Source organism: Furipterus horrens, unplaced genomic scaffold (assembly GCF_987537825.1).
Source record: "Furipterus horrens unplaced genomic scaffold, mFurHor1.1.pri manual_scaffold_2, whole genome shotgun sequence".
NCBI classification, from domain to species: domain Eukaryota; kingdom Metazoa; phylum Chordata; class Mammalia; order Chiroptera; family Furipteridae; genus Furipterus; species Furipterus horrens.
Window position 1 is genome coordinate 89,184,931 of NW_028327172.1, and position 27,278 is coordinate 89,212,208.

Consider the following 27,278-nt stretch of genomic DNA (forward strand, 5'->3'; position numbering starts at 1 on the left):
TCGTCCCGGGGCGTGGCCGGGCACTGATTGGCCACGCCCGGCGCGCCCCGCCCCGCAGCGCACTGCAGTACTCTCCGGGCCTGAGCTGCTGCTTGCGGCTGAGGTCCGGCAAACGGCGGGGTGAGCGGCCCTAGAAGGTGGGATGGAGCTCTCGTGCGCCCCTGACTCGCGGGATCACCTCCTCAGCAGCAACGGGAAGGATGGGAAAGGGGGCTTGGGGAGAGGAGGGGGGGTGGGGAAGAGGAGGGATGGGGGAGGGGAGGGGGCAAGAAAGACGGGGCCTGGAGTAGGACTGTTCCTTTCGGGGAGGCGCACGTTGGTGGAGTATGTGCATGTGTATGTCTGGGTTTCTGGTTGTTTCTTTATATCTGCGGGGAGTGCCAGTCTGTCCCCTGCAGCCAGAGAGTCGGTTTGGGCTTTAGGGCTTGACTGTTTACGTCCTTGCCTTCACCCCTGTGGGTTGGTCTACATTTGTGTTTACGTGCATGTTTATTTTTGTTTCTGGAAAGTTAATTCTTGGAGGAATTACTAAATTTGCCTCATCTCACCTGGCTAATGTAGAGGCCCGCCCCCTACTCTTGGCAGTCTGAGCCACCAGCCAATGCCACCATGTCCCTGCCTCCATGCGCAGCTACCATCCTGCACACACTGCTGCTCCTGCCAGCCCTTCTGAGCTCAGGTACACCCCTCTTCATCCCTTGGGACAGCACTTTTGGGATCATGTCTCCTCTCTCTCCCCTTCTTTCCTGCACCTTCAATTTGGGTACTCACTTCAGGCCTTAGGCACCAGAACTTAGTTTCCACTCACCCACCTACCCAAGATCCTGCCAGTTCCTGGTGAGAAAACCCAAGTGCTCTGTCTCTTTGCCTGCTGCTTCTCTGTAACTGGACCTCATCAGAACAGTACTGGCCCTACCAAGAACTCCCTCTTATGTTCCAGGTTGGGGAGAGTTGGCGCCACAAATTGATGGCCAGACCTGGGCCGAGCTGGCACTTCGGGAGAATGAACGCTACCATTTCACCTGCCGAGTAGCAGGGGGGTCTGGCATCCCCCAGTTGGCCTGGTATCTGGATGGACAGCTGCAGGAGGCCAGCATCTCAAGACTGCTTAGTGTGGGCGGAGAGGCCTTCTCTGAAGGCACCAGCACTTTCACTGTCACTGCCCAGAGGTCTCAGCATGAGCTCAACTGCTCCCTGCAGGACCCGAGCAGTGGTCAGTCAGCCAATGCCTCCGTCATCCTCAATGTGCAATGTGAGTGTCCTTGAGGTGGGCAGGGAGAGAGGTTCTCTGCCCAGGGACCCCCAGCAGCTGCCTTGAAGGTGGTCTGATAGGACATTTAACAAACATTTAAGCACTTTGCAAGCATTAACTCAGTTTAATCCTCACAAAAATCCTATGACAAAATTACTACTGTTATCCCCACTTTATATATGAAAATACAGGCACAGAGAAATTAGGTAATCTGGCAGAGGTCCTACAGTTGGTAAGTAGCAGAGCCAGTATTCAGACCTGTACGTTTTGGCTCTAGTGTTTATACTCTTAATCACTACAAAATGCTGCCTCTCAGGTGGATAGTCATCCTATTTCCCAATGTCCCCTTGAGGAGAGGTGTCTTCTGGGTTTGGGAAGAAAGGGCAAGGAGTATAAGGGGCTGTGGTGAGAGCATATTGGCCTCTGCTTTGCACCAGTTAAACCGGAGATTGCCCAGGTCGGGGCCAAGTACCAGAAAGCTCAGGGCCAGGGCCTCCTGGTTGTTCTTTTTGCCCTGGTACGTGCCAACCCACCTGCCAATGTGACCTGGATCGACCAGAATGGGCCGGTGATGGTCAACACCTCAGACTTCCTGGTGCTGGATACCCAGAATTACCTCTGGCTCACCAACCACACTGTGCAGCTGCAGCTTCGCAGCCCGGAACACAATCTCTCCGTGGTCGCCACCAATGATGTAGGCGTCACCAGTGCTTCACTTCCAGCCCAAGGTGAGTGTGGAATCTCAGTACAGACATGGGAGGACTTGTTGCCCTTTGGATGAGGCCGGTGAATGAGTTGTCCCCAGCCACTTTGGGGAAGGAGTACAGAGTAATACCTGTGGCAAATCAGAGTTGGGTGCCCTTCCTACTTGGAACCTAACCAAAGGACCACCTGCAGGACTCCTGGCCACTCGGGTGGAAGTGCCACTGCTGGGCATCATTGTGGCTGGAGGGCTATCCCTGGGCACCCTGGTGGCATTCAGTACCTTAGTGGCCTGTCTGGTCTGCAGGAAAGAGAAGACAACCAAAGGTAGGGCCAAAGTGGTGGGGGGCAGAGGGTGGCTGGGGAATGGAGATGAGGTGAGGGTGAACAGCAGGGCAGAAAGAGCTGGGTGAACAAGTCATCTCTGACAAGTGGCAGGACAAGTATTCCCCGGTGTGGCCATGTGCATCCCAGGTGACGAGGCTTGGCATTGGAGAGACCCCTTGCCTGAGAGTCCTGGGTCTAAAAGGGCAGGGGGGCAGAGACCAGAGTGGGTGGACACACTGAAAACAGTGGTGTGGTTTCTTTTTCCTTAGGCCTCTCCCGGCGCCCATCTCTGGTCTGTAGGTAACTTTTCCTGGGGCTGGGTGGGTAAGCAGAATGGAGATGCTGCATGGGGACAGATGGGAATCTACAGTTGCTGGTAGTCCTAGAACTGGCACAAAAGAAGCATGCTGGAGCCAGGTGTATCCCAGGCTTTGTCCACCCTGTAGTGACTCCAACAACCTGAAACTCAACAATATGTGCCTGCCACGGGAGAACATGTCCCTCCCATCCAACCTTCAGCTCAACGACCTCACTCCGGATTCCAGAGGTATACCCAGGACCCTCTGTTTGCCTCTGCTGTTTCTTCAGAGGTGCTTTTAAGAGAAAGAGAGACCTTGGTACTTAGGAGGGCAAGGCTGCATCAGGCACACTCCTTGTCCTGGGCACCACACCCTTTTTCACCCAACAGGGAAACCAGCAGACCAGCAGACAGCCTGGAACAACAGCCAGCCAGAGCTTCTGGATTCAGAGCCTGGTGGCCTCCTCACCAGCCAAGGTACTCTTCTCCTCTCCTCAGCCCTTGTGTTTTTGCATTTAAGTCCCCAGGGGCAGAGAGGAGTCTCCTAACTTCCAAGAATGAGGGTTACTGAGACTTCTGGGCATCTCTGACCCTGCAGGTTTCATCCGTCTACCAATGCTGAGCTACATCTATCGAGTGTCCAGTGTGAGCAGTGATGAGATCTGGCTCTGAGCTAAGGACAAGTGGAGAGTGCCATGGCCCTTGGGTACTCTCCCACTCCTGCAAGGCATCCTTTGTCCAGCCATGTTGCCAGTGAGAAGAGGCCACTTCCACTTTTGTTGCACCCCTAGCTGGGGTGCCCTCTCTGTCATCCATGTGATGGTTCCACTGGGATCTGACCCTTAGGGGCACAGGTATCCTTGGCAAGGCTGCCGGCTGGACCCAAGCCCTTGTTCTAACTCAAGTTGGGGGTCTGCATGTGATGCTTGTGCCCAGGCAGATACAGCTCTTTGCTCATGTGTTCAGATGTCATCTGGCATCTTAAGTGTGGCATGGCCCTGTTTGCTTGGGTCTTCTCTGTGCCTCTCACCAGTACTCAGCACCTTGTACAGCTGGCATGGGGTCATGCCTGGTTGTGGGACAAGGAAGGCCCTGCATTTCTTGGATTTCCTTCACAGGCTATGTAACTTTGTTCCCTCAGGGAAAACTTAGGACCCTGCTAGCTGTGTAGAACCAAAGGCCCTCTGCACAGTAACCAACCCCTGGCCCAGGTGCATTAGCCAAGCACAAACTAGTCTTTCACTGTATACCTCTGCCCTTTCTCTGTCCCCTGTGTCCCCACTTTCTCTTGAGCATCATAGGTTTTACGATGGACCTTTCTACTTCACTGGGCACCAGACTTCCCTATTAGCCTGGTCTCTGGTGGTGCTAGTGCCTGGTGTTAGCATAAATGAGGAGGAAAGAGGGAGGTGAGAAGTCTACTGGTGTCCAGGGAAGCATGTAGTTATGCATCTTTTTCTTACAGTGTTTTTCTTACAGTGTTAGCACTTTAAGCACTTCCCCTGGGAAGGAGGTAAGTGAGGGCCCTCTCTGTGGCTTCCCCAAGTCTGGCCCTCCCAAAGGAGTATTCACTTGAGTACCCTGAGCGCTCGGGGTTGATGGTTTCCCTCTCCACATGTCTCCCCTCCATGACACCTCAGCCCTGACCAACCCAACTGCCCCATCAGCAGGAAGCCACTCTTCCCATCCCACCCTCTGCTCTTCAGGGAATGTTCATAGTGGCTTATAATTCAACAGTACCAGAAGCTGTTGGCAGACATGGAGAAAGAGGGATACTGCATACCCCAAAACAGCCTAAGGACATGTTACGAAGCAATGTGGAAATGATTGCAGATTAATATAGTGTGGAGTATATTTCTCCCTTGTTATCTTGTTTTGTCATTTTTCTCATATTACAGCCTAGAACAGTGCTGAGCACACAGTAAATTCAATAAACTTAACTGAGTGAATGCTACATGTGTTTCCTTCAAGTAGGTTTCTTAATGAATCTTTAAATCACACAGTAGAGAAAATACAGCAGACACCTGTGTACTGACCACTCAACTGTTGAATTTTAACATTCTACTGTATTTGCTTCAGATCTTTTGTTTTTTAAAAATAATATTTTTCTAATTACCAGTGACAGCGCTGGCATTTCTATTTCCAGAGTGCCAGTCAGGGATCATAGCTATACCCAGTGACTGGTCACTGTCACTTGGCAGACACTCACCTCAGGTCTGTGGCTAAGCAACACTGAACCCCTTTGCCCTGACCAGGGGTACAGAAGGCTCAGACTAGGGGGAATCATGAGGGGAAAAGACTAGAAATGGGCCTAGTTATGGGAGGCAGATTTTTAGTCTTATCTTTTTTAGTGAGTGCCTTGGCTTGCAGAGTTACGGGTTTTCAGCCATGGCCTTTGCTCACCTCTGTCACTCAGTCTTTTCCTCCATGAGAATGGCAAAGGCTGTCCCAACCTCCTGAGAGGAACTTAGTTACCACCTCTACCCGTATTGCTTATAAGTTCCTCCCTGGCTCCAGAACGTTTAGAAGCCAGGGTGCCCTGCCATCAGTTCTGTTGACCCTCTCATCCACTGTCCTCTTCCTTGATGGTTCTTTGGCAAAGCTATAAGCCCAGGTCTTACTTTAGCAGAAAGGTTTGCTCTTCCTGGCAAACCTGCCATCCTTGCAAGGGATGGACTTTCAAACTAGTGTCCCAATTCTTCATACACATCCCTTAGATCAGAGATTCCTTGTACAGTTACTGAGTAACAAACTCCTTGGAGAATTTGAAGTTAACTCTTAAGAGAACATGCAAATGCAAAAAAAATAAAAAACCCTGCTCATTACGCAGGTCAAAGCCCATCAAATTGAAATATGGATGAAACTTGAAAACACTATCCTTAAGCCAAACCCAAAAGACCATATATGTTCTATTAGTCCATTTATATGAAATGCCCAGAACAGGCAAACCTATAGAGACAGTTGGTTAGTGTTTTCCAGGGACTGGGGGAAGGGAACAATGGGGAGTGACTGCTAATGAATATGGGATTTCTTTTTGGGGTGATAAAACTTCTGGAATTAATGGTGGTCAATGCTCAACTTTCCAAATAAACCAAAAACCAGTGAATTGTACACTTTAAAAGGGTGAAATTTATTATATATTAATTACACCTCAGAGTTCTAGTTTGGGTGGAGGGACTACTGCTCTGTGCTCCCAACTCTACGGTCTCGGGCTTTGCAGTGCTCTGTGCACTTTGTTGAAAGCTCCAAATCCAGTGCAGCCACTGTGAGGAGAAGTCCTGGGAGCACCTAGGATTTTCTCTGTGTCCTACTCCTCCTATTTGGCTTCCAGACAATCTTCTTAACCATCTGTGAGTCTGGGAAAACTTTCCACCATCCATCTGTACAGCAAAATCAGAGTTAATGGTGTTGGCAACATTAGGCTGTTATGCACCAGTCCAAGATTTGTAAAATGGACTTTTAAGACCCTGGGTCAGTTGAGTGAAAAAACGATGGATCACTGAGAAAGCAGAAGCCACCAGTACAGGCAATTATACACCCACCGATAAGGGTAGCTTAAGCAGTTCTATTTATGCTAGTTAGAGATCCTGCAGAGCTTCTCATGGACCTTCCCTCGTATGAGAAAGAAGGTACTTATACACTGGTCCACTGCCATCTGACTACCTTAGAAGTGAGCAATTACTACTCCCTCACGGAGTGTAAGAGGAAACTTCCCAAGAACCTGACATTTGTTCCCAATGCCGAGGTAGCGTCGCCATCAGAAGCATAAAGCACGGGTACCCTGCGTTTGCTTGCAGGGCTCCGCAGACAAAAGGGCAAGTCAGTGTTGTCAAAGAAATTCACCCTGAAAGTGAGGGCCACCATCTGAGCTGTGCCAGCTGTGTCTGTGTCCAAAGCAAGCTATCTTCTTAAGGAAGGGGAAGAATTTACAGTAATATACTTGATAAAACATGTATCTGGTTCCTTGGACTTAGTGTGGACAAAGGAAAACAGCCGGACTAAATAAAGCACAGAGTAGTAGCTGGCAACAGGGTGACTTCAGTTTTGTACATCAGGAAAGGCTGACTATAAATTCAGCAGGAGTTAATGATTCTGGAGCGTTCATGTGTTATGCTAATAATACTTTTGGGTCAGCAAATGTCATAACAAACTTGGAAGTAGTAGATAAGGATTCATTAACATCTTTCCAATGGCAAATACGACAATATTTGTAAATGATGGGAAAAATGTAGATACAATTGTTGAATACAAGGTACATGCCCCAAACCACCAACAGTGTATATATATGAACAAAACCTTCACTGATAAATGAGAAAATTATCCCAAGTCTAAGAATGAAAATAATATCAGATATGTAAGTGAACTTCATCTAACCAGATTAAACGGGACCAAAGGAAGCACTTACACATTTCTAGTGTCTAATTCTGATGTCTGTTCTTCCATGACACTTAATGTTTATGTGGGCACAAAACCAGAAATCCTAACTCATAAGAGGCTCAAGAATGGTATGCTCCAATGTGTGGCAGAAGGATTTCCAGAGGCCATAATAGATTAGTATATTTGTCTGGGAACTGAGCATAGATGTTCCATGTACACTGGGCCAGCGGATATACAGATACCATTTGGAAAACTAGTGGTTCAAATTTCCATCAGTGGAATGTAGAGCTTACAACTAAGTGGGCAAGAGTTCTGCCTTTTTAAACTTTGGTTTAATTCTATTTTATTTTTAAATTATACTTTGATTATGCTGTTACAGTTGTCCCAATTTTCTGCTGTTGCAGCTACATAAGCGAGATTGAACACTCTGAAGCAGTGTATAATGTAAGCAAAGGATTTTAATAATTGCCGGCAGTCGGGCAAAGACGCTGAGCTGGTCTCTAACACAGCTCCAACGTGTAATGGGGTTTTAAGGCCGGGTTTATGTACGGGTTGTTTCCTTTGTTTCTTCTTTGGCAGGAAACAGCCTTAGGAAGTGGGGGTTGGGCAGGACTGCAGGAATGTCTTGGCAGTAACAGGACAGAAATTCGCAAGGCTATAAGGTTATCTTTAGCTTGCAGCTGCAGCCTTTTAGTTAGGTCGAATTCTTTGCAAACCAATTAATTTTGCAAAAAGGCTAGACACTTTGTAAGACAAATTTACAAGAGTTATAAACAAGTAATAAGCAAATGGAAGGACATAGGGGCTAAGCTGGGGTCTTTTAGCTTGTAAATTACCAAGTGGCTGTAACATTCTTCTTTTAAAGCTTTTAGCAGGCCTTTGCTACTTCTTACAAAGAACATCTGAAGCCCCTACATATTTACATATTTAGCAGACCTCTGCAACTTTTTACAGGGAATATTTGGTGCCCCTACACTGTTATCACCTCCACCCAATCCCCTCCCCAGTCCCTCAGGTAATCCCCACACCATTGTCCATGTCCATGGGTCATGCATGTATTTTTTTGGCTACTCTATTTCCTATGCTGTACTTTACACCCCATGACTATTCTGTAACTACCAACTTGTACTTCTCAATCCTTCACCTTTTTTGCCTATCTCCCATAACCCCCTGCCATCTGCCAATCGTCAAAAATGTATCTGTGATTCTGTGTGTGTTCTACTTGTTTATTTTGTTTTTAGATTCAATTGTTTATAGATATGTATTTATAACCATTTTATCATTCAATTTTTTATCTTAAAAGAGACCCTTTAACATTTCGTATAATATTGGTTTGGTGGTGATGAACTTTTTTAGCTTTTTCTTGTCTGGGAAGCACTTTATCTGTCTTGATTCTAAATGACATCTTTGCTGGGTAATCTTGGTTTTCATCACTTTGAATATTTCTTACCAATTCCTTCTAGCCTGCAAAGTTTCTGTTAAGAAATCATCTGACAGTCTCATCAGAATTCCCCTGTAGGTAACTGCTTTTCTCCCACTGCTTTTAAGATTCTCTCTTTGTCTTTAACCTTTAGCATTTTAATTATGATGTGTGTTGGTGCAGGCCTCTTTGGGTTCATCTTGTTTGGGACTCTGCCTTTCCTGGATTTGTATGTCTATTTCCTTAAACAAGTTAAGAAAGTTTCCTGTCATTATTTTTTCAAATAGGTTTCCAATTTATTGCTCTATCTCTTCTCCTTCCAGCACCCCCATGGTGCAAATGTTGGTATACGTGAAGTTATCTCAGAGGCTCCTTACACTATCATCATTTCTTTGGATTATTTTTTCTTATTGTTGTTCTGATTGGTTGTTTTCTGCTTCTTTATATTCCAAATCACTGATTTGATTTTCAGCTTCATGTACTCTACTGTTGATTCCCTATAAATCGTTCTTTATTTTAATGAGTGTATCCTTTGCGTCAGATCTTTTATATGCTATTGAGGTCCTTATTGAGTTCCTTGAGCATCCTTATAACCAGTGTTTTGAACCCTGCATCTAGTAGCTTGTTTGTCTCCGTTTAATTTAGTTCTTTTTCTGGAGTTCTGTTCTGTTCTTTCAAATGCAGAAAGGGCCATGTTCTTTGTCTTTCATTTTGGCAGCCTCCCTGTGTTCGTTTCTATGTATTAGGTAGCACTGTTGTATCTCCCGGGCTAAGTAGAGTGGCCTAATGTAGTAGGTTTTCTGCAGGGTCCAGTGGCATAGCCTCCCCTATTACCCAAGCTGAGTACTTGAGGTGTGCCCACTGTGTGGATTGTATACACCCTCCTATTGTAGTTGAGCCTTGATTTCTATTGGTATGTCCAAGATCACCCCCCATATGTGTTCTGTCCTGGGCCACACTGCATAAGCTACAAAGCAACCTATAGCTGGCTGCTCCTTGTGCTGGGCTTGGAGGTGCCTAGATGAGGTCAAGCTATGAATCAAGGCTGGCTGCTGCTAGTGCTGGACCTAGGGCAACTTATCGAGTGGCACAGAACTCACTGAAGCCAGGTGCTGCCTGTTTAAGAGAATTTAGCAAAATCTAAAGCATGGGAATTCTATGGAAAAGCCACTGGAAACAGCTCGGTTTGGCCCAAAAGTTGGTTGGGGCAGGGCCTCAGAGAGTCACCACAATGGGGCAAACAATGTGAGCCAGGTTGATGGAGTCTCCGATATGGCACGTACCTGCTGGTTCTGTGCCTCTGTTCAGGGAGGGGCGGGCTCAGCAAAGGCACAGTGGCCTCTATTAGAAATTCTGTCTGGTAGAAAGCTGTCCCCCAGCTCTCTCCCTGATGTTGGACAGTCAGTTCCTCTGTGCAAGTCTCTGGACCTTTCAATCTGCTGCCCCATACTGAAGATCAGAGGAAGTGAGAGTAATTCTGTGTGTGGGCCCTTTAAGAGGAACTGCTTGGGACTCCAGAAGTTTCTGTCTTCCACAGCTTCAATCACTGATGGTTTTTACAGCCAGAATTTATGAAACTTAAGTTCCAGATACTGGAACCCTGGGCTGGGAGGTCTGGTGTGGGGCTAGGCCCCCTCATTCCTAAGACATCTCTCCCAGTTTTTATCTGCTGCATACAGATATGGGACCAGCCCATTCTGTGTCGCTGGCCCTTCCTATCAGCCTTGATGTGGTATCTCTCTTAATTCCATAGTTGTAGGACTTACATTCAGCTTGATTTCTGATGGTTCTCAATGATTATTGTTCTATATTTTAGTTGTAATTTTGATGTGGTTGTGTGAGGAAGTGAGCCATGTTTACTCTGATCCCATATTGACTGAAAGTCAAGTAGTATTCTCTTAATTCTATCATAAATAAAACCAAGGTTCAGAAAAGAGCAGTGATGTTCTAAAGGTCACAAAGTGGTAGAGCCAAGATTTAAATTTAGGTTTGTTAGAAGCTAAAGCCCCATTCTCCCCATTGCAGCTGTCTGTAGCATTACAATACTAGAGCCCAGGTGACCTAGGACATGGTAAGAGCATGGGGAGCCTGCTGTGACTCCCAGGGACCTGCTGGCCAAGTGAGTGCCACAGGGTGTGTTAGGGTGGCTGTTGATGGGCTGTGAAAGAATTCACAAGGAAAGGAAAATGCAGAGAGCAAAGTTTTATACACATTCCAAGAGAGGAAAGGGGCAAGGTGCAGAGAAATGCACGACCACTAAAAGGTTGGGACAGAGCTTTTATTGGAGTATAGAGGATGGGTGATTGCTGTTGTGTGGCTGCTGAGCTGTTAGGGGCATTGCAACACAGGAGGTTTCAGTTGGTTTTGTGTAAGCTGCAGTTCTCTCCAATGTTATCTTTTGCCTATGCCTGTGGGGAACAGTTAGTCACTTTTTGTTCTTGCTTTTTCAGTAATTTTTCCAGTCCTGGGGACATATGCTCAGAAGAGTAAAATGGCAGTCATGTTTAACGAAGTCATAGGATTGCTCAGCAAATGGCGCCATGATAACAAATAGTGGCAGCTTTGTTCTTTCATTCACCCCCTCTGGTTTTAAAATTATTTTATTCTTAATGATTGGACCTGATTCTGGGGAGTATGGGCAAAGGTCTCATCTTCTATATATATGAGTGTGTGTGTGTGTGTGTGTGTGTGTGTGTGTGTTTTATTGATTATGCTGTTACAGTTGTCCCAATTTCTTTTCCCTTTGCTCCCCTCCACCCAGTGACCCCCTTTTCTCCAGTTGTCCCCCCCATTTAGGCCATGCCCATTGATTGTGCCTATAGTTCTTCTCAACATCTTCCTGTCTACTCCACTCCCTCCTACTATGTTCTTTTTTTTTAAAAGAATAATTTATTTTATTTGTTTATTTATTTTTAGAGAGAGGGGAAAGGAGAAAGAGAGGAAGAGAAACATCACTGTGTGTTTGCCTCTCACTCATGCCCCCAACTGGGGACCTGACGAGCAACCTAGTCATGTGCCCTGACTGGGAATCAAACCAGTGACACTTGGTTCACAGGCCAATGCTCAATCCACTGAGCCACAGCAGCCAGAGCTTCTACTATGCTTCTTAATTCCTGCATCATCTCCCTCCCTTTCCCCCTTTCCCCCTCCCCACTGACCTCCCACCAATATGTTCCCCATTCCTATAATTCTTCTTCCACTCTCGTTGCCTACCTAGTTTGTGTTTGTTTCAATTCCTTAGCTTCTGTTGTTGGTTGTTGTGACACAGTTTTCATTTTAATGTTCATAGTTTTGACCCTCCTTCTAAACAAATCCCTTTAACATCTCATATAACAGTGGTTTGGATCTAAAGAACTCCTTCAGTTTTCCTTTGTCCTGAAAGTACTTTCTCTGCCCTTCTATTCTGAATGACAGCTTCACTGGATAGAGTAATTGTGGCTGTAGGTTCTTGCCTGCAGAGTCTCCTTTGAGAAATCAGCTGATAGTCTAATTGGAACCCCTTTGTACATCATTCTCTTCTTCTCTCTTGCTGCTCTTAAGATTTTCTCTTTATCTTTAATTTTTGACATTTTGATTATAATGTGTCTTGGTGTGGTTCTCCCTGGGTCCAGTTTATTTGGAACTCTCTCTGCTTCCTGGACCTGTAAGTCTATTTCCTTCCCCAAGTTAGGGAAGTTCTGCTTCATTATTATTTCACATAACTTTTCCATTTCTAGTTCTTCTTCACCTTCTGACAATCCTATAATTTGGATGTTGACTCTCTTATAGTTGTCCCAGAGGTTTCTGAGCTTCTCCTCATTTTCCTCACTTTTTGTTTCCTCTTTCTGCACTGGTTGACTGTTTGTTCTTTCCCTATGTTCCGATTTGTTGATTTGATCCCTGGTTTTCCTTCCCTCGCCACTTGTTTCATGTGTGTTTTTGTTCATTTCAGCAGGACTAGCCCTCATTCCTTCCCCATCTTGATTAAGTCCTGCTTTTATTTCTGTAAGCTGTCTTATAACTTTAGCTCTGAACTGAGCCTCAGAAAGGTTATCTATCTGTTCATCTGTTAATTCATGTATTTGCTTTCTGATCAGCTGCATGATTGGGATCGCTATCATTAACCCTGCCATCCTGGCAGTTTTTTGCTTCCTGGGTGGGTCTGTCACCCCTCCTATGCTATTGGGAGTGGAGCCCTGTGCACTCATCACTACTGAGCGACCCTTCTCACCACACTATTGCGCTTTGCGTGGGGGTGGGGGTCCAAGATGGATTCCTGCCGTTCTCTCTCCTCTGAGAGATGGGGAGCCTCCTACTCTGTCCCCATGCCCTCTGGGCCTCACAGTCTGAGACAACAGGGGTCTGCCTTCCCCCGGCATTGGAATCGTGAGCTGATGGGTCTGGTCTGCAGCCAGGGGTGCTCCCAGGCGCTTCTCGCCTCCCCTTAAATATGGGCATCCATGCTTACTGCAGTCCATCGCTGCAGCTGCTGCCGCCGGCACAACTTGACCTCTCCGCCCCAGCTTTGCTCCTCTACCTCTCCAGACAAGCACCACTTGCTTGTAACTTCATATATGGGACTTCCATGTAGCTTTATTTTCTGGAACTCTGGTTATTTCTGGTTTGCGGTAGTTGTATTAATTCTTAGTTGTGGAGGGAGACGGAGTGTGTCAGTCTAAGCCTCCATCTGGGCTGAAAGTCAAAGGTCTCATCTTCTTATGGCTACTTCCTGCTGGTTAGGGATGTAGAGTTGTCCCTGCCTGTGGGTTCGGATAAGGGTCATTAAAAGGGAGAGGGTGGAATTGGACAGTTTGAAAGGCAAGAGTTGTTGTTGGGGGTCATTTGTGAAAGGAGTACCCTAGAGGCCTAAGTTGTTTTTTTTTTTTTAGTAAGTATTTGGCTATCTCAGTAGTCTCTTTCTGTTCTTGTAGGAAAGGCTTCAATCTATCCAGTGAGAGTGTCTATAAATATTAGTAAATATTTAAATCCAGCTTTTGGGGCCATTTAAGTGAAGTCAGTTTGCCAATCCTTCCCAGGGTATGTGTTCTTCTGTTGTATTGGCAGTATGAGAGGAGGAAGAGGAAGGAAACTCTGGGTATTTTGGTAATTTTTAGGCTAGACAAGATGTTCCTCCCTAATAAGGGGATGGGGCATCCTTGAACTATGAGAAAGGCATGGTTAAAAGTGAAATTCCTGAGGCAGCAGCTGAGGGGTTGAGTGAAATGGTAGCATTGAGGACACCCATTTATCCCAGTGATCAAATAGCTTTTGGAAAAAAGAGGCCCTGGTGAGTGGGTCAAAGCAAAGCAAGCATGTCGTGGACCTCTGACCAGCAGGGTCCACGGTTTTGTGGATGAGGGAATAAATGCACAGTGACTGCAAGAATCCTGTGGAGAGGAGGGGACAGAACTAGCCACTTTCTAGAGGAGAAAGCGCAGTTTCCCAATGCCTTAACAGGCTTTTATTGATTTCTTAGGTGGATTACATCCAAGAAAATTGTGAATCATAGTGCCAGTCATTGTCTTATATGATTATTACTTTTACATATTAGAGAAAAGAATGTTACACATGCATGGATGATAAGGATAACTTGTCTAGCCACATCCTGTTCTTAGAAATTGGCCAAGAATAGGCTCTAAGAGACTGGTTCAAGGTTACACGCTGAACATCTGTTGTTCTCAGCTCAGGATGAGGGGGTCCTTTAGCAGAAAGCAAGTTTTTAAACTATTATATAAATGCAGGCCTGCTTCCCCACAGGAAAACCGGTGTGTGGAGTGGGTCCTGCGTGCCACCACGCTCCCAGTGGTTTTCCACTCTGGGGCTGAGCTACATTTGCCACCACCTAGCACCCCGGCTTCCCATACAAGCAGCCTCCATTGTCTAATAAAATATAACGGGCTTACCTGCCACGTCAGTGGTCATCCGAGGCTCCTCTGGTGTAATGATGAGATGATCAGTGGGAGCGACAGGAGGCCTCAGGCACCATTCTCGGAGGCACAAGGTTCCCTTCGGAGCCTAAGACACTCACCTTTCTGATGGCCTTCCTTCTTGCAGAGGGGGGATGGTCCTGGAGGTATTTGATCCTGATTTTGCTGTGGGTACCCCCTTTTCCAGTGTTCTCCTGGTCTGCCCCTTTGTTGTTTGTTGCATTCTGGGGGCTGGGAGACCCTGTGGTGGTGTAGGACTTAAAGTTGCAGCTAACAAGTGACTGTTTTGTTTCTATTGAATGGCTTATTGTTCTTCCTCTGTCCTGTCTCAATTGCGAAAAACACTGAAAGTGCCCTGGCTAGTGTGGCTCAGTGGATTGAGCACCAGTCTGCGGACCAGAAGGCTGCTGGTTCGATTCCTGGTCAGGGCACATGCCTGGGTCGAAGGCCAGGTCCCCAGTTTGGGGTGTGTGAGAAGCAACTGATCAATGTCTCTTTCCCTCTCTTTCTCCTTCCTTTCCCTTCTCTCTAAAAATAAATAAACAATACATTTTTAAAAAATACCAAAAGCTATCTCTGCCAGTTGTTCAGTGGGGACCCTGGGGTCCCCAACCTAGCTTTTGTAACTTTTTCCTAATGTCTGGGGTTCCCTGCTAGATAAAGTGCATCCCCAGAAGTGCTCGGCCCTTGGCAGACTCAGCAATATGCAATGTTGAGCATGACAGCCCTAGCAGCCCTATTATGTGCTGCTTTTTATTTATAGTGCAATCTGTAAATCACTCCTAGTTAGGTTATAAGTCAGTTCCAAATGATTAAACCCCTCTCTGAACTTGCTAGGATTTTCTAAAATTAAACCAAGTTTTTCTTTGCAAAGGGTCAGGTCAGATAGAGAGACGGGAACATGTACCAAGATAATTCCTCTACTAGGTCCCCACTTGCTACTTCTCTCAGGGGTCTGTTCTTTGGGAGGTGATGGGGGAGTGAGCTAGGCAGCAGGCTATTCCACCCTTAGGGTGGGCCCACCTGCTGTGCTAAGGGCAGAGGAGAATTGAAGATTCCAGAGGAAAAGTGGCTTGAGTTTAACAGTCACATTTTTTTTTTCTATATTGTAAAGGCAGGTACCCTGCTGGTTGTTAATTGCTCTATTGTGGTCAGAGCTTCAGCAGCTCCCTGGTCTCCAGGAGGAGAATTTTGAGTGTTTCAAAGACTTATCTCCTCTTTTTTTTTCTTTCTTTTTTTGAGTTTTATAGTCTGGGAGGGAGTGTTAGAGGGTTAGGCTAAGGAAGGTGAGGAGGGGATGCCAAGAGAGGAATATCATCTGAATCCTGATAAGAAGAGGAAGGAAGTTAGGAGAAGCATTCAACGGAGGAACAGAGGAACGAAGATCAGGGTGGTGAGTGACTTCGAAAAGGCCTGAATGTAAGGGACTTCAAACCATTTTTGATATGGTGATAGTAAAGGTCGACTTGGAGGATAGTATTATAGTTAAGAGACCTGTTCATGGGTCAGACCTCCTGACCACATGGTTTGTACTGGGGCTAGGTCGTCTTGAGGTTGGTAAGTCCCAAAGCCTTCAGGTTAAAAGGGAAGGATATCTCAGGGACAAGAACATGCCAAGGGAGGGGAAGGTTTGAGAAGGGCATCCCTGACTCAAAAGACCTAGTGATCTGCCACCACAGTCAAGCGTCCCTGAGTTTGAGGGCAGACTGAGATCACGAAGATCTTCCCCGGAGTCAGGCATCCCTGAGTCCACGAGAAGACCAAACCCAGCAGAGACAGTTGGGAGGCGTCCCTCATGGCTGAAACCCTGGGAAAGTGATAGACCTGATGCTGGGGTTTAGACGGGAGACTAAGCTCTCACTTTTGACAAAGTGAATGTTTTCCTCCCAAGATTCAGAGAGACTTACCGATTGCTGGCTGTGCAGGGGTGAGGAGGAGGCTGTCCACAGAGTCTGGAGAGATGGTAAAGGAATTATAATCCTCTCTCTAAACCTCACAGAGACAGGGTTAGGGGATAAGCCTGGGACGAGCTTCCGCTGCCCACTGCTCCCCTAGTCGCAGGTCTCAGGAGACAGAGGAGAGGTAGAAATGGAGAATGTCCCCATATGGGCCACCAAAACATGAGGTTGCTATTGTACAGCCACTAGGTTGTTAGGGGCAATGCAACAAAGGAGGTTTCGGTTGGTTTTGCATAAGCTACAGTTTTCTCCAATGTTATATTTTGCCTAAGCCTGTGGGGAGCAATTAGTTACATTCTGTTCTTCCTTTTCCAGTAATTTTTCCAGTCCTAGGGATATAAGCTCAGAAAAGTAAAATGGCAGTTGTGTTTAACAAGGTCATAGGATTGCTCAGCAAATGGCACCATGATAGAAAATGGTGCTGGGTTTTTCGTTTCAGGATGGAGTTTGAATCCTCTAACTTTGCATTTAAAGAACAAATTCATTTCACTTTTTGTCTTGACATCTTGAGGCAGCAGTTGTAGCAGCCGCTCCTCGAGTTTCCCTATGGTGAGTAGTGGTGCAAAGCCGGTGCAGTTCTGAGAGCTGGACAGTGCTAGAGTGCAGTCAAGGCTCCTCTGGAAGGAGGGCCCCCAGAACTTCCAGTTGCAGCTCAGAGGGTGGGCAGGAGTATTGCTTCACCCACATGTTTACTAGTGGAGCTTGCCCCAGGGTAGGAGGAGCAGTAGGAGGGGAGCATGGGGCTGTGTTATGAGCTGGCTGTTTTCCTGCTTTTCTTCAACAGCCACCCAAAGACAGCAATAGGAAGAAAGATGCTGAAAAGTCAGCCAAGAAAGTCCAAGACCCAGTGAACAAATCTGGGGGCAAGGCCAAAAAAAAGAAGTGGTCCAAAGGCAAAGTTCATGACAAGCTCAATAACTTCATTTTGTCTCACAAAGCAACGTAAGACAAGCTCTGTAAGGAAGTTCCCAACTACAAGCTTATAACCCTGGCTGTTTTCTCTGAGAGACTGAAGACACCTCTTCGGGAGCTCTTAGTAAAGGACTTAATTAAAGTAGTTTCAAAGCTCAGAGCTCAAGTAATATATACCAGAAATACAAAAGGTGGACATGCATGAACAACAGTTCTCACCAGCTGTACATTTTGAAAAACTTTATTAAATTAAAAAAATAACAAATCCATTCCCACACCCTGTTCATGCCTTTGCTGATTGGTTTTGTGATCGCAGCCAATATGATTTGCATTATTGTAATGATCCTTACTTACAAATATTTACAGAAACCCAAGTATGAAAAATAGTGGAAAGTTGTTGAGGTAAATGGAAACAATTATGTTTACATAGACCCAATGCAACTTCCTTATGATCACAAGTGGAAGTTTCCCAGAAAGAGACTGAGTTTTGGGACAACCTTGGGGGCTGGCATCTTCAGGAAGTTGTTGAGGCCACATCTTAGAGCTTCATTAAGTCAGTGTGGCCACGACTATTGCTGTAAAGATGCTGATACCTGTCAGAACATGGCGGCCCAGTCGGCGCAACCCGTGGAGGGAACGCGGCTTAGAGTGAGACTACTACTGCAGCTTTTACTGCGGCTGTGCAAGCTCCGCGCGGGGTGGCTCATCTCGTCCCAAAGGCTCCTCCCTCCAGCCCAGTTCCTTCGGGGCCTCTGTGCTGCCTACACTTTCTGTTCTTTCATTGTCAAAACATGGCAGCAGCTGGAACACCTGCTGGGACTTTTGACACATGCAAACGAACCATATGCAAATTAACACGGTCCCAGCTTTTCCCATAAGAAATAAAAATGAACTTTGTTTGTCCCCAGAAGAAATGTTGAGGAACCTAGGACAACATATTGATTGGGGGAAAAGCAGGGAGATGTAAATAACCTGTTGAATGTGTTGGTGGGTAAACTCACCCTAACCAAAATGTGTGTCCAGAAAGGTGTGGCGACGGCGCCTGCAGGCGTACAGGTGAGGGACTCCTACTGGGCCCTTGAGATAGACTGGGAGTCTGCTCTTCCCCTTCTTTCTCCCTTTTCCTTTTGTCCTTTCCGCTTTCTCTTACTCCTATAGGCCTTTGAGTTGGACCGGGAGTTTCCTTTTTCCATCCAACCACTTTTTCACTCTTTCCTCAATAAATGTGGTGTAAAATCCTAGACTGTTCTCCGGGTGGTTTCTCAGAGCAAAGGCAGCCTGACAAAACCAAGTGCCTAGTTAATGAGGTAAGAAACCCTAATGCGTGAACTCAAAGTCTTGAGTTACCTCAGTAATCATATTAATATTGTCCATCTTCTCAGAGTATGCGCGACTGATTGAGGGCCCACCCAGGTCATTACAGAAAAATATTGTTGCTATGGTGATCTTTTGAATTTTTTGAGGAAAAGACATAATTCATTTATTTGCTCAAAGCAGGAAGATCACACAGAAGCAGCACTTTATAAGAACCTTTTGCATTCAAAGGAGTCTTCATGTAGTGACAGTACTAATGAGTACATGGATACGAAACCCAGAGTTTCTTATGTTATACCAAGAAAGGCAGACAAAAGATTGGTGAGAATGAGCTCATACACAGAAAGAGATGTAACTCCTGCCATCATGGAAAATGATGAATTGGCCCTGGACCTGGAAGACTTGTTGAGCTTTACTTAGCAGGTAGCAAAAGGCATGCCCTTCCTGGCCTCAAAGAGCTGTATTCATAGAGACTAGGCAGTCAGAAATATTCTCCTTACTCATTGTCAAATCACAAAAATTTTGTAATTTTTGTCTAGCCAGAGACATCAGGAATAATTCTAATTGTGTGGTCAAAGGAAACGCTTGGCTACCTGTGAAGTGGATGGTACTTTAAAGCATTATCAACTGTGTGTACACATTTGAAAGTGATGTCTGGTCCCATGGGATTTTTCTGTGGGAGCTATTCTCTTTAGGAAGTAGCCCCTACTCTGAAATGCTGGTTAGTTCTAAGTTCTACAAGATGATCAAGGAAGGTTTCCAAATGCTGAGCCATGAGTATGCACCTGCTGAAATATATGACATAATGAAGACTTGCTGGGATGCTAATCCCCTAAAAAGGCTGACATTTAAGCAGATTGTTCGGCTGATTGAGAAGCAGATATCAGATAGCACCCATCATAGTTGTGACCACTTAACAACTGGAGCCCCAGCCAGGAGAATGCCATGGACCATTCTGTGCAGATCATTCAGTGTGCAATAGTGCCATGCCCACCCAGCCTCTGCTTGTACACAAAGCTGCCTAAAGCAGAATGCATGCCTGGGGGTCCCCAACACAGTGATCCTCATTATTTTGGTTTCTATGATTATTTTCATTTTTTTCAATTTGCATCCTACTCCAGGATAACGAACACCCCACCGTCATCCTGTCTTTATGAGCATACTTCAGTGATCGATGATTTTTGTCATCAGCCCCCACCCCCTTGCCAGGGTTCAAACTGCATATATTCCCAATAGCAGAGTAGCTCCCTTTAATGAAAAAAAAAAAATCTGAGTTGAAGAGAGGGTCTTAGACACCATGAGTTCTTTCTGAGCCTTCTCTAATTTCTGTTTGAAAAGTATGGTTGATAGTTTATTTTAATAAATGGCAGAAGTTGCTTTTAGCCATCCTAACTGCTCATGTGATATGGTGCAGCAAGATTAGGTGAAATTTAGCTCTATTTTTAAAAACTTAAAAAAAATTATTCTATTACAGTTGTCCCAATTTTCCCCCTTTTTGCCCTCCTCCCCAGCCCACCCTCCTTTCCCCACAGTCAACCCCCACACCATTGTCCATGTCTATGGGTCATTCATACATGTTCTTTGACTAGTCCCTTCCCCTTCGTTCTACCATTATCCCCTCCCACCTGCCCTCTGGCCACTGTCAGTCTGTTCCATATTTCCATATCTCTGGTTCTATTTTGCTTGGTAGTTTATTTTGGTTTATTTATTTTTTCCTTGAGTTTTTTAATAAAATAATCTCATGTGGCAGGAAAGGAGAGGGTCAGGGGTTGGGGCCATTGCCTCTTTGGTCTGTGGCTGGGGAGGGTGGACTCCACTCAGGGCTGCAGGGCTCTGTGTACTGTGGGAGCAGAGGCTTGGCTCCAAGGCCAGGTCCTAGGCTTGGAGATAGGGCTTCCTCAAGCTGTGTCCTTCGCTTGAGGACAGGGTAGGGCTACAGTCTTAAGGGCCATTCAGTAGGGGCCTGGATCTGGCCCTCAAGCACAGACACTGCTCATCGCCCTTCATTTCTGGGGCCCAAGCAAGGATCCTCTGGGAGGCCCAGGCTATCTGGGGAAGCACTGACTTTTTAGGGACTGGTACAAGGGGTTGGGGGTCCTGGACCATCTCGTTGGCCCCAACCATGGCTCTTAAGTTCTGCATTCAGCTATTGCTCCAGTGTCTTCCAGGTGGAGGACTCAGGGTCCTGGCCCAGCTCTGCGTGAAGGGTCTGCAGACATGGAGTGGGTGCAGGACTTGATAGAGATTTGAGGGACCTCTGAGGAACTGTCCATAATGTCGCCATCAGAGCCAGCCTTCTGAATCTCTCCATCTTTGCTTTGCTTCTTCTTGCCTTCAGCACTCCCGCTGCCTCTGTTCATGCCAATGCTCTGCAGCATCACTTGTACCTGCTGTTCAAAGGATGGGGCCACATCTGTGTCTCCAGGGGCCATCTCTTGTTGGGTCTCGCACACAGTGTTGCTTCTTCTTCCTCAGCAGGTAGCAGAATCATTGAGTAGGTCTTGCTTTCCCGAGTGTAGCGAGGCCAGGCTCCTCCCCATGGCCAGGATGGGTTGGTGGCCACAGCAGGTCCCCAAGTGTGGGGTTTTGGGTGCGGGGAGCTGCCCCAGAGCTGGTCTCTAGATCAGGCCATGGCCCGCATGTTGAATGAGGCTTCTTGAAGGCAAAAAGGCTGTCCAACTTCTTTCATAGTGTATGGGGGACAGGGGTGGTACAGCCCTCAGTGGCTGGGTCCTCCTCGGGGGCCCAGAGGTGATCCTGCTGGATCAGGTTTTTGGAGAATTCCTCCACACCCTCATCCGCATGGGCACTGAGCCCATTCCCTTCCTGTGGCAAGGCTGGGGGAACCTGGGGCCCCTGGTGGCAGGTGATCGTGGTGCTTGTGCCGGGGCCATGGCCAGGCCCTAGTCGGACGGCACAGAGGCTGCTCCTTATAAAGGAGATCACCCGGTATTTGTCTTTTCCCAACTGGCTTATTTCACTCAGCATAACATTCTCCTGTTCCATCCATGCTGTTGAAAAAAAAAAGGTCGGCGTTACTTTTTCTATCTGCTGTGTAGTGTTCCATTGTGTAAATGGACCACAGTTTTTGATCCACTCATCTACAGATGGGCACTTAGGCTGTTTCTAGCACCTGGCTATTGTAAATAGCACTGCTATGAACATAGGGTACACAGGTTCTTTTGAATTGGTATTTCAGGATTCTTAGGGTATATTCCCAGTAGTGGAATCACTGGGTCAAAAAGCAGTTCCATTTTTACCTTTTTGAGGAAATTCCACTGTTTCCACAGTGGCTGCACCAGTCTGCATTCCCACCAACAGTGCACTAGGGTTCCCTTTTCTTCACATCCTCATGAGCACTTGTTTGTTGATTTGTTGATGATGGCCATTCTGACTGGTGTGAGGTGGTTTCTCATTGTGGTTTTAGGTTGCATCTCTCTGATGGCTAGTGATGTTTAACATCTTTTCATATGTCCTCCTTGGAAAGTGTATTCAGGTCCTTTGCCCATTTTTTGATTGGATTATTTGTCTTCCTGGTGTTGAGTCATATAAGTTCTTTATATATTTTGGAGATTAAACTCTTTTCTGAGGTATCATTGACAGGTATGTTCTCCCACCTATGGTTGGTTCCATTTTCATTTTGATGATGTTTTCTTTAGCTGTGCAGAAGCTTTTTAATTTGATGTAGTCCTGGTTGTTTATTCTTTCCTTTATTTCCCTTGCCCTAGGAGATATATCAGCAAAAATATTGCTGTGTAGGATAGCAGAAATTTTATTGCCTATGTTTTCTGCTAGGACTTTTAGGGTATCACAATTTATAATTAAGTCTTTCATCAATTTTGAGTTTATTCTGTAAGTTGGTGGTATAGTTTCATTAAAGTAAAGCTCTTGATGTGGACATAGAATATTATTAGGACAAAGTTCAGAAGTCTATGAATATCTGGGCTTAGGAAATCTATTTCATGCTGGGAATGAGACACAGACCATGGAAAATGCTCCCCAAGTATGAATGAAGACTCGCTGCTCAGTGTGAACCTTTGTGCTACTGACATGCTTTCTAACCAGAGTTTTTGCTCTTAGGGAGCTGAATTGGAGAGAGGGCCTCCCAGCCTGCATTTGTATATACTCATCCTGCAATTGTACATGTTGATATATCTGAGATGTCGGAACCCAAAAGGGTTCATGTCAGCTGTATGTAGGAATAAAGAGCCAGGCAAGTTTGAAGGACACGCTGCATCTCCCTCCACAACTTAGAAGGAATATAACTACCTCAAAACTAGAGACAACCAGAAGTTCCAGAAAACTGAGCTACATGAATGTCCAACAAACAAAGATATAAAGAAAAAATAGTCATCCAGATAGGTAGGAGGGGCAGAACTGGGCAGAGAGGATGCGGTGTGGTGGTGACAGCAGAGGCAGTGGCAGGCTGGCGGAAAGTGTAGTCACATGTTTTAAAAAGTCAGGAGGGACACCTGGGGAGTGGTCCCAGCACGAGACCAGACCCCGCAGCTCACAGTTGCAGTGCCAGGGAAAATCAAGCCTCATTGCTTCTGACTGTGCAGACCAGTGGGGTTTGGGGCAGAGGAAGAAATTGCAGGTCTCTCAGTAGTCTGTTTGTTTAAAGGGCCCCCACGGTCCTAGAATGTCCAAAGACCCACCCAATCTGGGACCAACAGCCAGGGCAACAGCTAGAGAGGCGCCAGTCCCATATGGATGTGGGAAAAGTGCCTGGAACAGGGGCGAGTGCTAAGCAAGCAGCTTTGTTCCTTCTCAGACCCCTCCCCTACATACAGCGTCACAATGTGGTGAAATGCGTCACCCGTACTGACAAATACTTAAGGCTCCGCCCCTTACAATGTAACAGGTGCAAAAGCTCTACCTAAAACACAGAGGCGAACAAACACAGGAGCCTGTCAAGATGAGGAGACAGAGAAGTATGGCCCATAAGAGGGAACAGATCAAGGTTCCAGTGGGAGAACTAAGCAAGATCAAGGTTCCAGTGGGAGAACTAAGCAAGAAGGAGATAGCCAACCTAACAGATGTAGAGTTCAAAACACTGGTGATAAAGATGCTCACAGGCTTGACAGATATGCTTAAGTATGGCAAATGCATAAAGGAGGACTTGAAGGCTATGATAAATGAAACAAAGGAAAATCCACACAAAACCAATGGTGAAGGGAAGGAAACCATGGTTCATATACATGATTTGGAACATAAGGAAGAAAAGAACAGTGAACCAGTACAGAATGAAGAAACAAGAATTGAAAAAAATGCAGAGAGGCTTAGGAATCTCTGGGACAGCTTTAAACATGCCAACATTCAAATCATAGGGGTGCCAGTAGGAGAAGAGGAAGAGCAAGAAATTGATATGTGAGAAAATAATGAAGGCAAACCCCCCAAATTTGGCGAATGAAATAGACATACAAGTCTAGGAAGCACAGAGAGTTCCAAACAAGCTAGACCCAAAGAGGACCACACCAAGACACACCATAATTAAAATGCCAAAGGTTCAGAGAATCTTAAAAGCAGCAACAGAAAAGAAGAGAGTTACCTACAAAGGGGTGCCTATAAGATTACCAGCTGATTCCTCAAAAGAAACTTTGCAGGCAAGAGACTTGCAAGAAGTATTCAATGTGATGAAAAGCAAGGACCTACAACCAAGATCACTCTCTCCAGCAAAGCTATCATTTAGCATGGAAGGGCAGATGAAGTGCTTCCAGACAAGGTGAAGCTAAAGGAGCTCATCATCACCAAGCCATTATTATATGAAATGTCAAAGGGACTTACTTAAGAAAAAGAAGATCAAAACTATGAACACTAAAATGACAACAAACTCACAACTATCAACAACGGAATGTAAAAAATAAAAACAAAATCCAACTAAGCAAACCAGAATAGGAACAGAATCATAGCGCATGTGGTTGGGCTGGAAAAATGAACTCCTGATGTCAGTCTATTGCCAAACGTTGACTGGAAGAGCACCTGCAAAGGACAAAAGCTTAGACATCGGGGAGGCAACGCCAAAACCAGGTATGACTTTGAACTCAAAAGAAATAAAAGTGAGATAAATCAGTTTTTAAATATACAAAATTTTAACCCTTTGGGATCACTAACATCTTTTTATATTCTATTTTCTCAAAAGCATATGTAAATTCAATTTGTTCTTACAAATAAATAAATGTGTTTAATCTTAAAAGTATATATATTTCTGAAAGTTATTCGGTCTTTCTAAGGATTACGGAATTTTCAGCATTACTAATACCCTTCATATGGCATTTTAATATACTTCAGTATATAAAATCTTTAATCTTTACCCTCCAGTAATATGCAGGTTGCTTGTTACCTTGAGGATGAATGTACTGCAGTCCAACATTTGGGTAGACATAGCTCAGGTGGCATTTTTCCCACCTGGACTATATTTTACTGAATTCCTCCATACACAATAGACTGTTTGATAAGGGCTTATAAAAAATAATGTTCAGTACTGATGGGTGTGGCCTAGTAGGTTGGGCATCATCCCCCAAAAGTGAAAGATTCTATTACCAGGGAGACCCAAGTTAGGGGGCTCCCCCTCCTCGGTTCTTGCCTTGATCACAAGAAAAGAGTGAGAAATGGCATATAGTGGAAATGAGATAGCAAGTTTATTCATGAAATACACTTGAGCACAAAGCTGCAAGCAGGCACCCAGCTAGTCTGAAGGTCCTGACTATTGGGATTTTAGGGGTTTTATGCTTGTAACCATCTTCTAGGTTCCCCTTCCTCTTCCCCTCTCCAGGCCTTGGGATTAATACACAGTTTCAAAGGCTTTCTTCCCCAGAGTGGAAACGATTCATACAAAATGTCAAAGGCTCCCCTCCTCCTTCACTATCACATTTTCTTGTGATTTTAGGAACACCTGCAATCTTATTGGACCAGGCTCAGCACTGCTGGGTTAATGGGTGAGAAATGTCCCCCTCCCTCTCCCTGCCTTGGTTTACTATCTATGCTGCCTAACAGTTTGATTCCTGGTCAGGGCACATGCTGGGGTTGTGAGTTCTGTCCCCAGTCAGGGTGCACGAGAGAGGCAACCAATCGTTTCTCTCTCACATCGATATATCTCTCCCTCTTTCTCCATTCCATCCCCTCTCTCTAAACGTAAATAAAAAAAAAATTTTTTTTAATGATGTTCAACTTGTGCATTGTGGTAGGTATGTAAAATGGTACAGCCACTGTGGAAGACAGTATGAAAGTTGCTCAAAAAGTTAAACCAAATGAATCAGTGGTTTTATTTCCAGGTTTATTCACAAAAGTAGAAGCAGACTCAAAGAGTTACTTGTACACCAATATTATCTGCAATAGCCAAAAGGTGGAAACAACCCAAATGTCCATTAACAGATGAATGGATAAAGAAAATGTAGTGTATATACCCAATGGACTATTATTCAGCCATTTTAAAGGGAAGGAAATCCTGATATATGTATGGTAAAACATGGATGAACCTTGAAAACGTTATGCTAAGTGAAATAAGCCAGATACAAAAGGACAAATTTTGTATGATTCTACTTAAGGGGTACCTAGAATAGTTAAATTCATAGAGACAGAAGACAGAAATTACCTCAAATTAGAAGTCTTGATTTCCAGCATCATTCCTGCTCCTCAAATTCAAGCATGTGAACATCATAGTTGATTTAAGAGTCTAAGAAATTGTTCCACTAGGCTGACAGTGTAGCATTTTAATGTGACTTTCTCCTCCAATCAACTCTTGTCACACTTTCCCCTATGTCAGTACTTGGCTCCATCATCCATTCAGTTCCTCAAGCCCCGAAACCTGGGAGTTATCCTTGATTTCTTTCCTTTCATCCCCCACATCCAATCTTTCACCAGGTTTCATCAGTTCCACCTCTACTGGTTATTTATCTGTTGTCTTTACCCCCACACCCTGCCTTCTATGCTCTGCTTTATGCTGCTGTATTCTTTTTTTTAAAGTGTATTTAATTGATTATGCTGTTACAGTAGTTCCATTTTTTCCCCCTTTGCTCCCCTCTGCCCAATAACCCCCTTCCCTCCAGCAATCCCTCATCCCTTAGTTCATGTCCATGGGTTGTGCATATAAGTTCTTTGGCTTCACCCTTTCCTATATTATTCTTAACGTCCCCCTGTCTATTTTGTACCTATCAATTATGCTTCTTAATCCTTGCACCATTTCCCCATGTCACCCCCTTCCCCCTCCCAGATGATAACCCTCCAAATGATCCCCATACCTATGATTCTGTTCCTATTCTGGTTTGCTTAGTTGGATTTTGTTTTTATTTTTTAGATTCCGTTGTTGAGAGTTGTGAGTTTGTTGTCATTTTAGTGTTCATAGTTTTGATCTTCTTTTTCTTAAGTCTCTTTGACATTTCATATAATAATGGCTTGGTGATGATGAACTCCTTTAGCTTCACCTTGTCTGGGAAGCACTTCATCTACGCTTCCATTCCAAATGATAGCTTTGCTGGATAGAGTAATCTTGGTTGTAGGTTGCTTTTCATCACATTGAATACTGCTTGCCTGTCCCTTTCTGCCCACAAAGTGTCCTCTGAGAAATCAGCTGATAGTCCTATAGGCACCCCCTTGTAGGCAACTCTCAGCTTCTCTCTTGCTGCACCCAGGACTCTGTCTTTATCTTTCACCTTTGGCATCTAAATCATGATGCATCCTGGTGTGGTCCCCTCTTGATACAGCTCGCCCGGGACCCTCTGTGCTTCCCAGACCTGTATGTCCATCTCGTTCGCAAAATTTGGGAAGTTTTCCTCATTTTTTTCAATTCTTGCTTCCTCATTCTGCACTGGTT

At 45.4% G+C, this 27,278-nt stretch overlaps 2 protein-coding genes and 2 pseudogenes across 8 annotated transcripts; 3 read left to right on the plus strand and 1 right to left on the minus strand.

Annotated features, from left to right (window-relative positions):
• Positions 1-48: 48 nt before the first annotated feature.
• On the plus strand, positions 49-3,953 carry TMEM25 (transmembrane protein 25). Of its 7 annotated transcripts, none has more exons than XM_090266036.1 (9): positions 49-120; positions 562-679; positions 941-1,252; positions 1,690-1,980; positions 2,150-2,281; positions 2,551-2,581; positions 2,728-2,828; positions 2,970-3,056; positions 3,178-3,953. In XM_090266036.1, exons 2-9 carry the CDS (start codon positions 610-612, stop codon positions 3,249-3,251), a joined length of 1,098 nt encoding a protein of 365 aa, XP_090122162.1. In that variant the 5' UTR covers positions 49-120; positions 562-609; the 3' UTR covers positions 3,252-3,953. The 7 variants fall into 7 exon arrangements, with proteins under 7 accessions (XP_090122162.1, XP_090122164.1, XP_090122163.1 ...); XM_090266038.1 differs by having other exon boundaries at positions 54-120; positions 586-679; XM_090266037.1 differs by having other exon boundaries at positions 61-137.
• On the plus strand, positions 3,324-18,394 carry LOC150019028 (mast/stem cell growth factor receptor Kit-like; annotated as a pseudogene).
• A 78-nt stretch (positions 18,395-18,472) lies between these two features.
• LOC150019029 (mast/stem cell growth factor receptor Kit pseudogene) lies at positions 18,473-19,702 on the plus strand (annotated as a pseudogene).
• A 312-nt stretch (positions 19,703-20,014) lies between these two features.
• Positions 20,015-22,183, minus strand: LOC150019030 (uncharacterized). Its single transcript, XM_090267896.1, has 2 exons — positions 21,727-22,183; positions 20,015-21,477 (listed from the first exon to the last, which is right to left on the minus strand). The coding sequence occupies exons 1-2, from the start codon at positions 21,773-21,775 to the stop codon at positions 21,152-21,154; spliced, it is 375 nt and encodes a 124-aa protein (XP_090124022.1). The 5' UTR covers positions 21,776-22,183; the 3' UTR covers positions 20,015-21,151.
• Between the last annotated feature and the right edge of the window lie 5,095 nt (positions 22,184-27,278).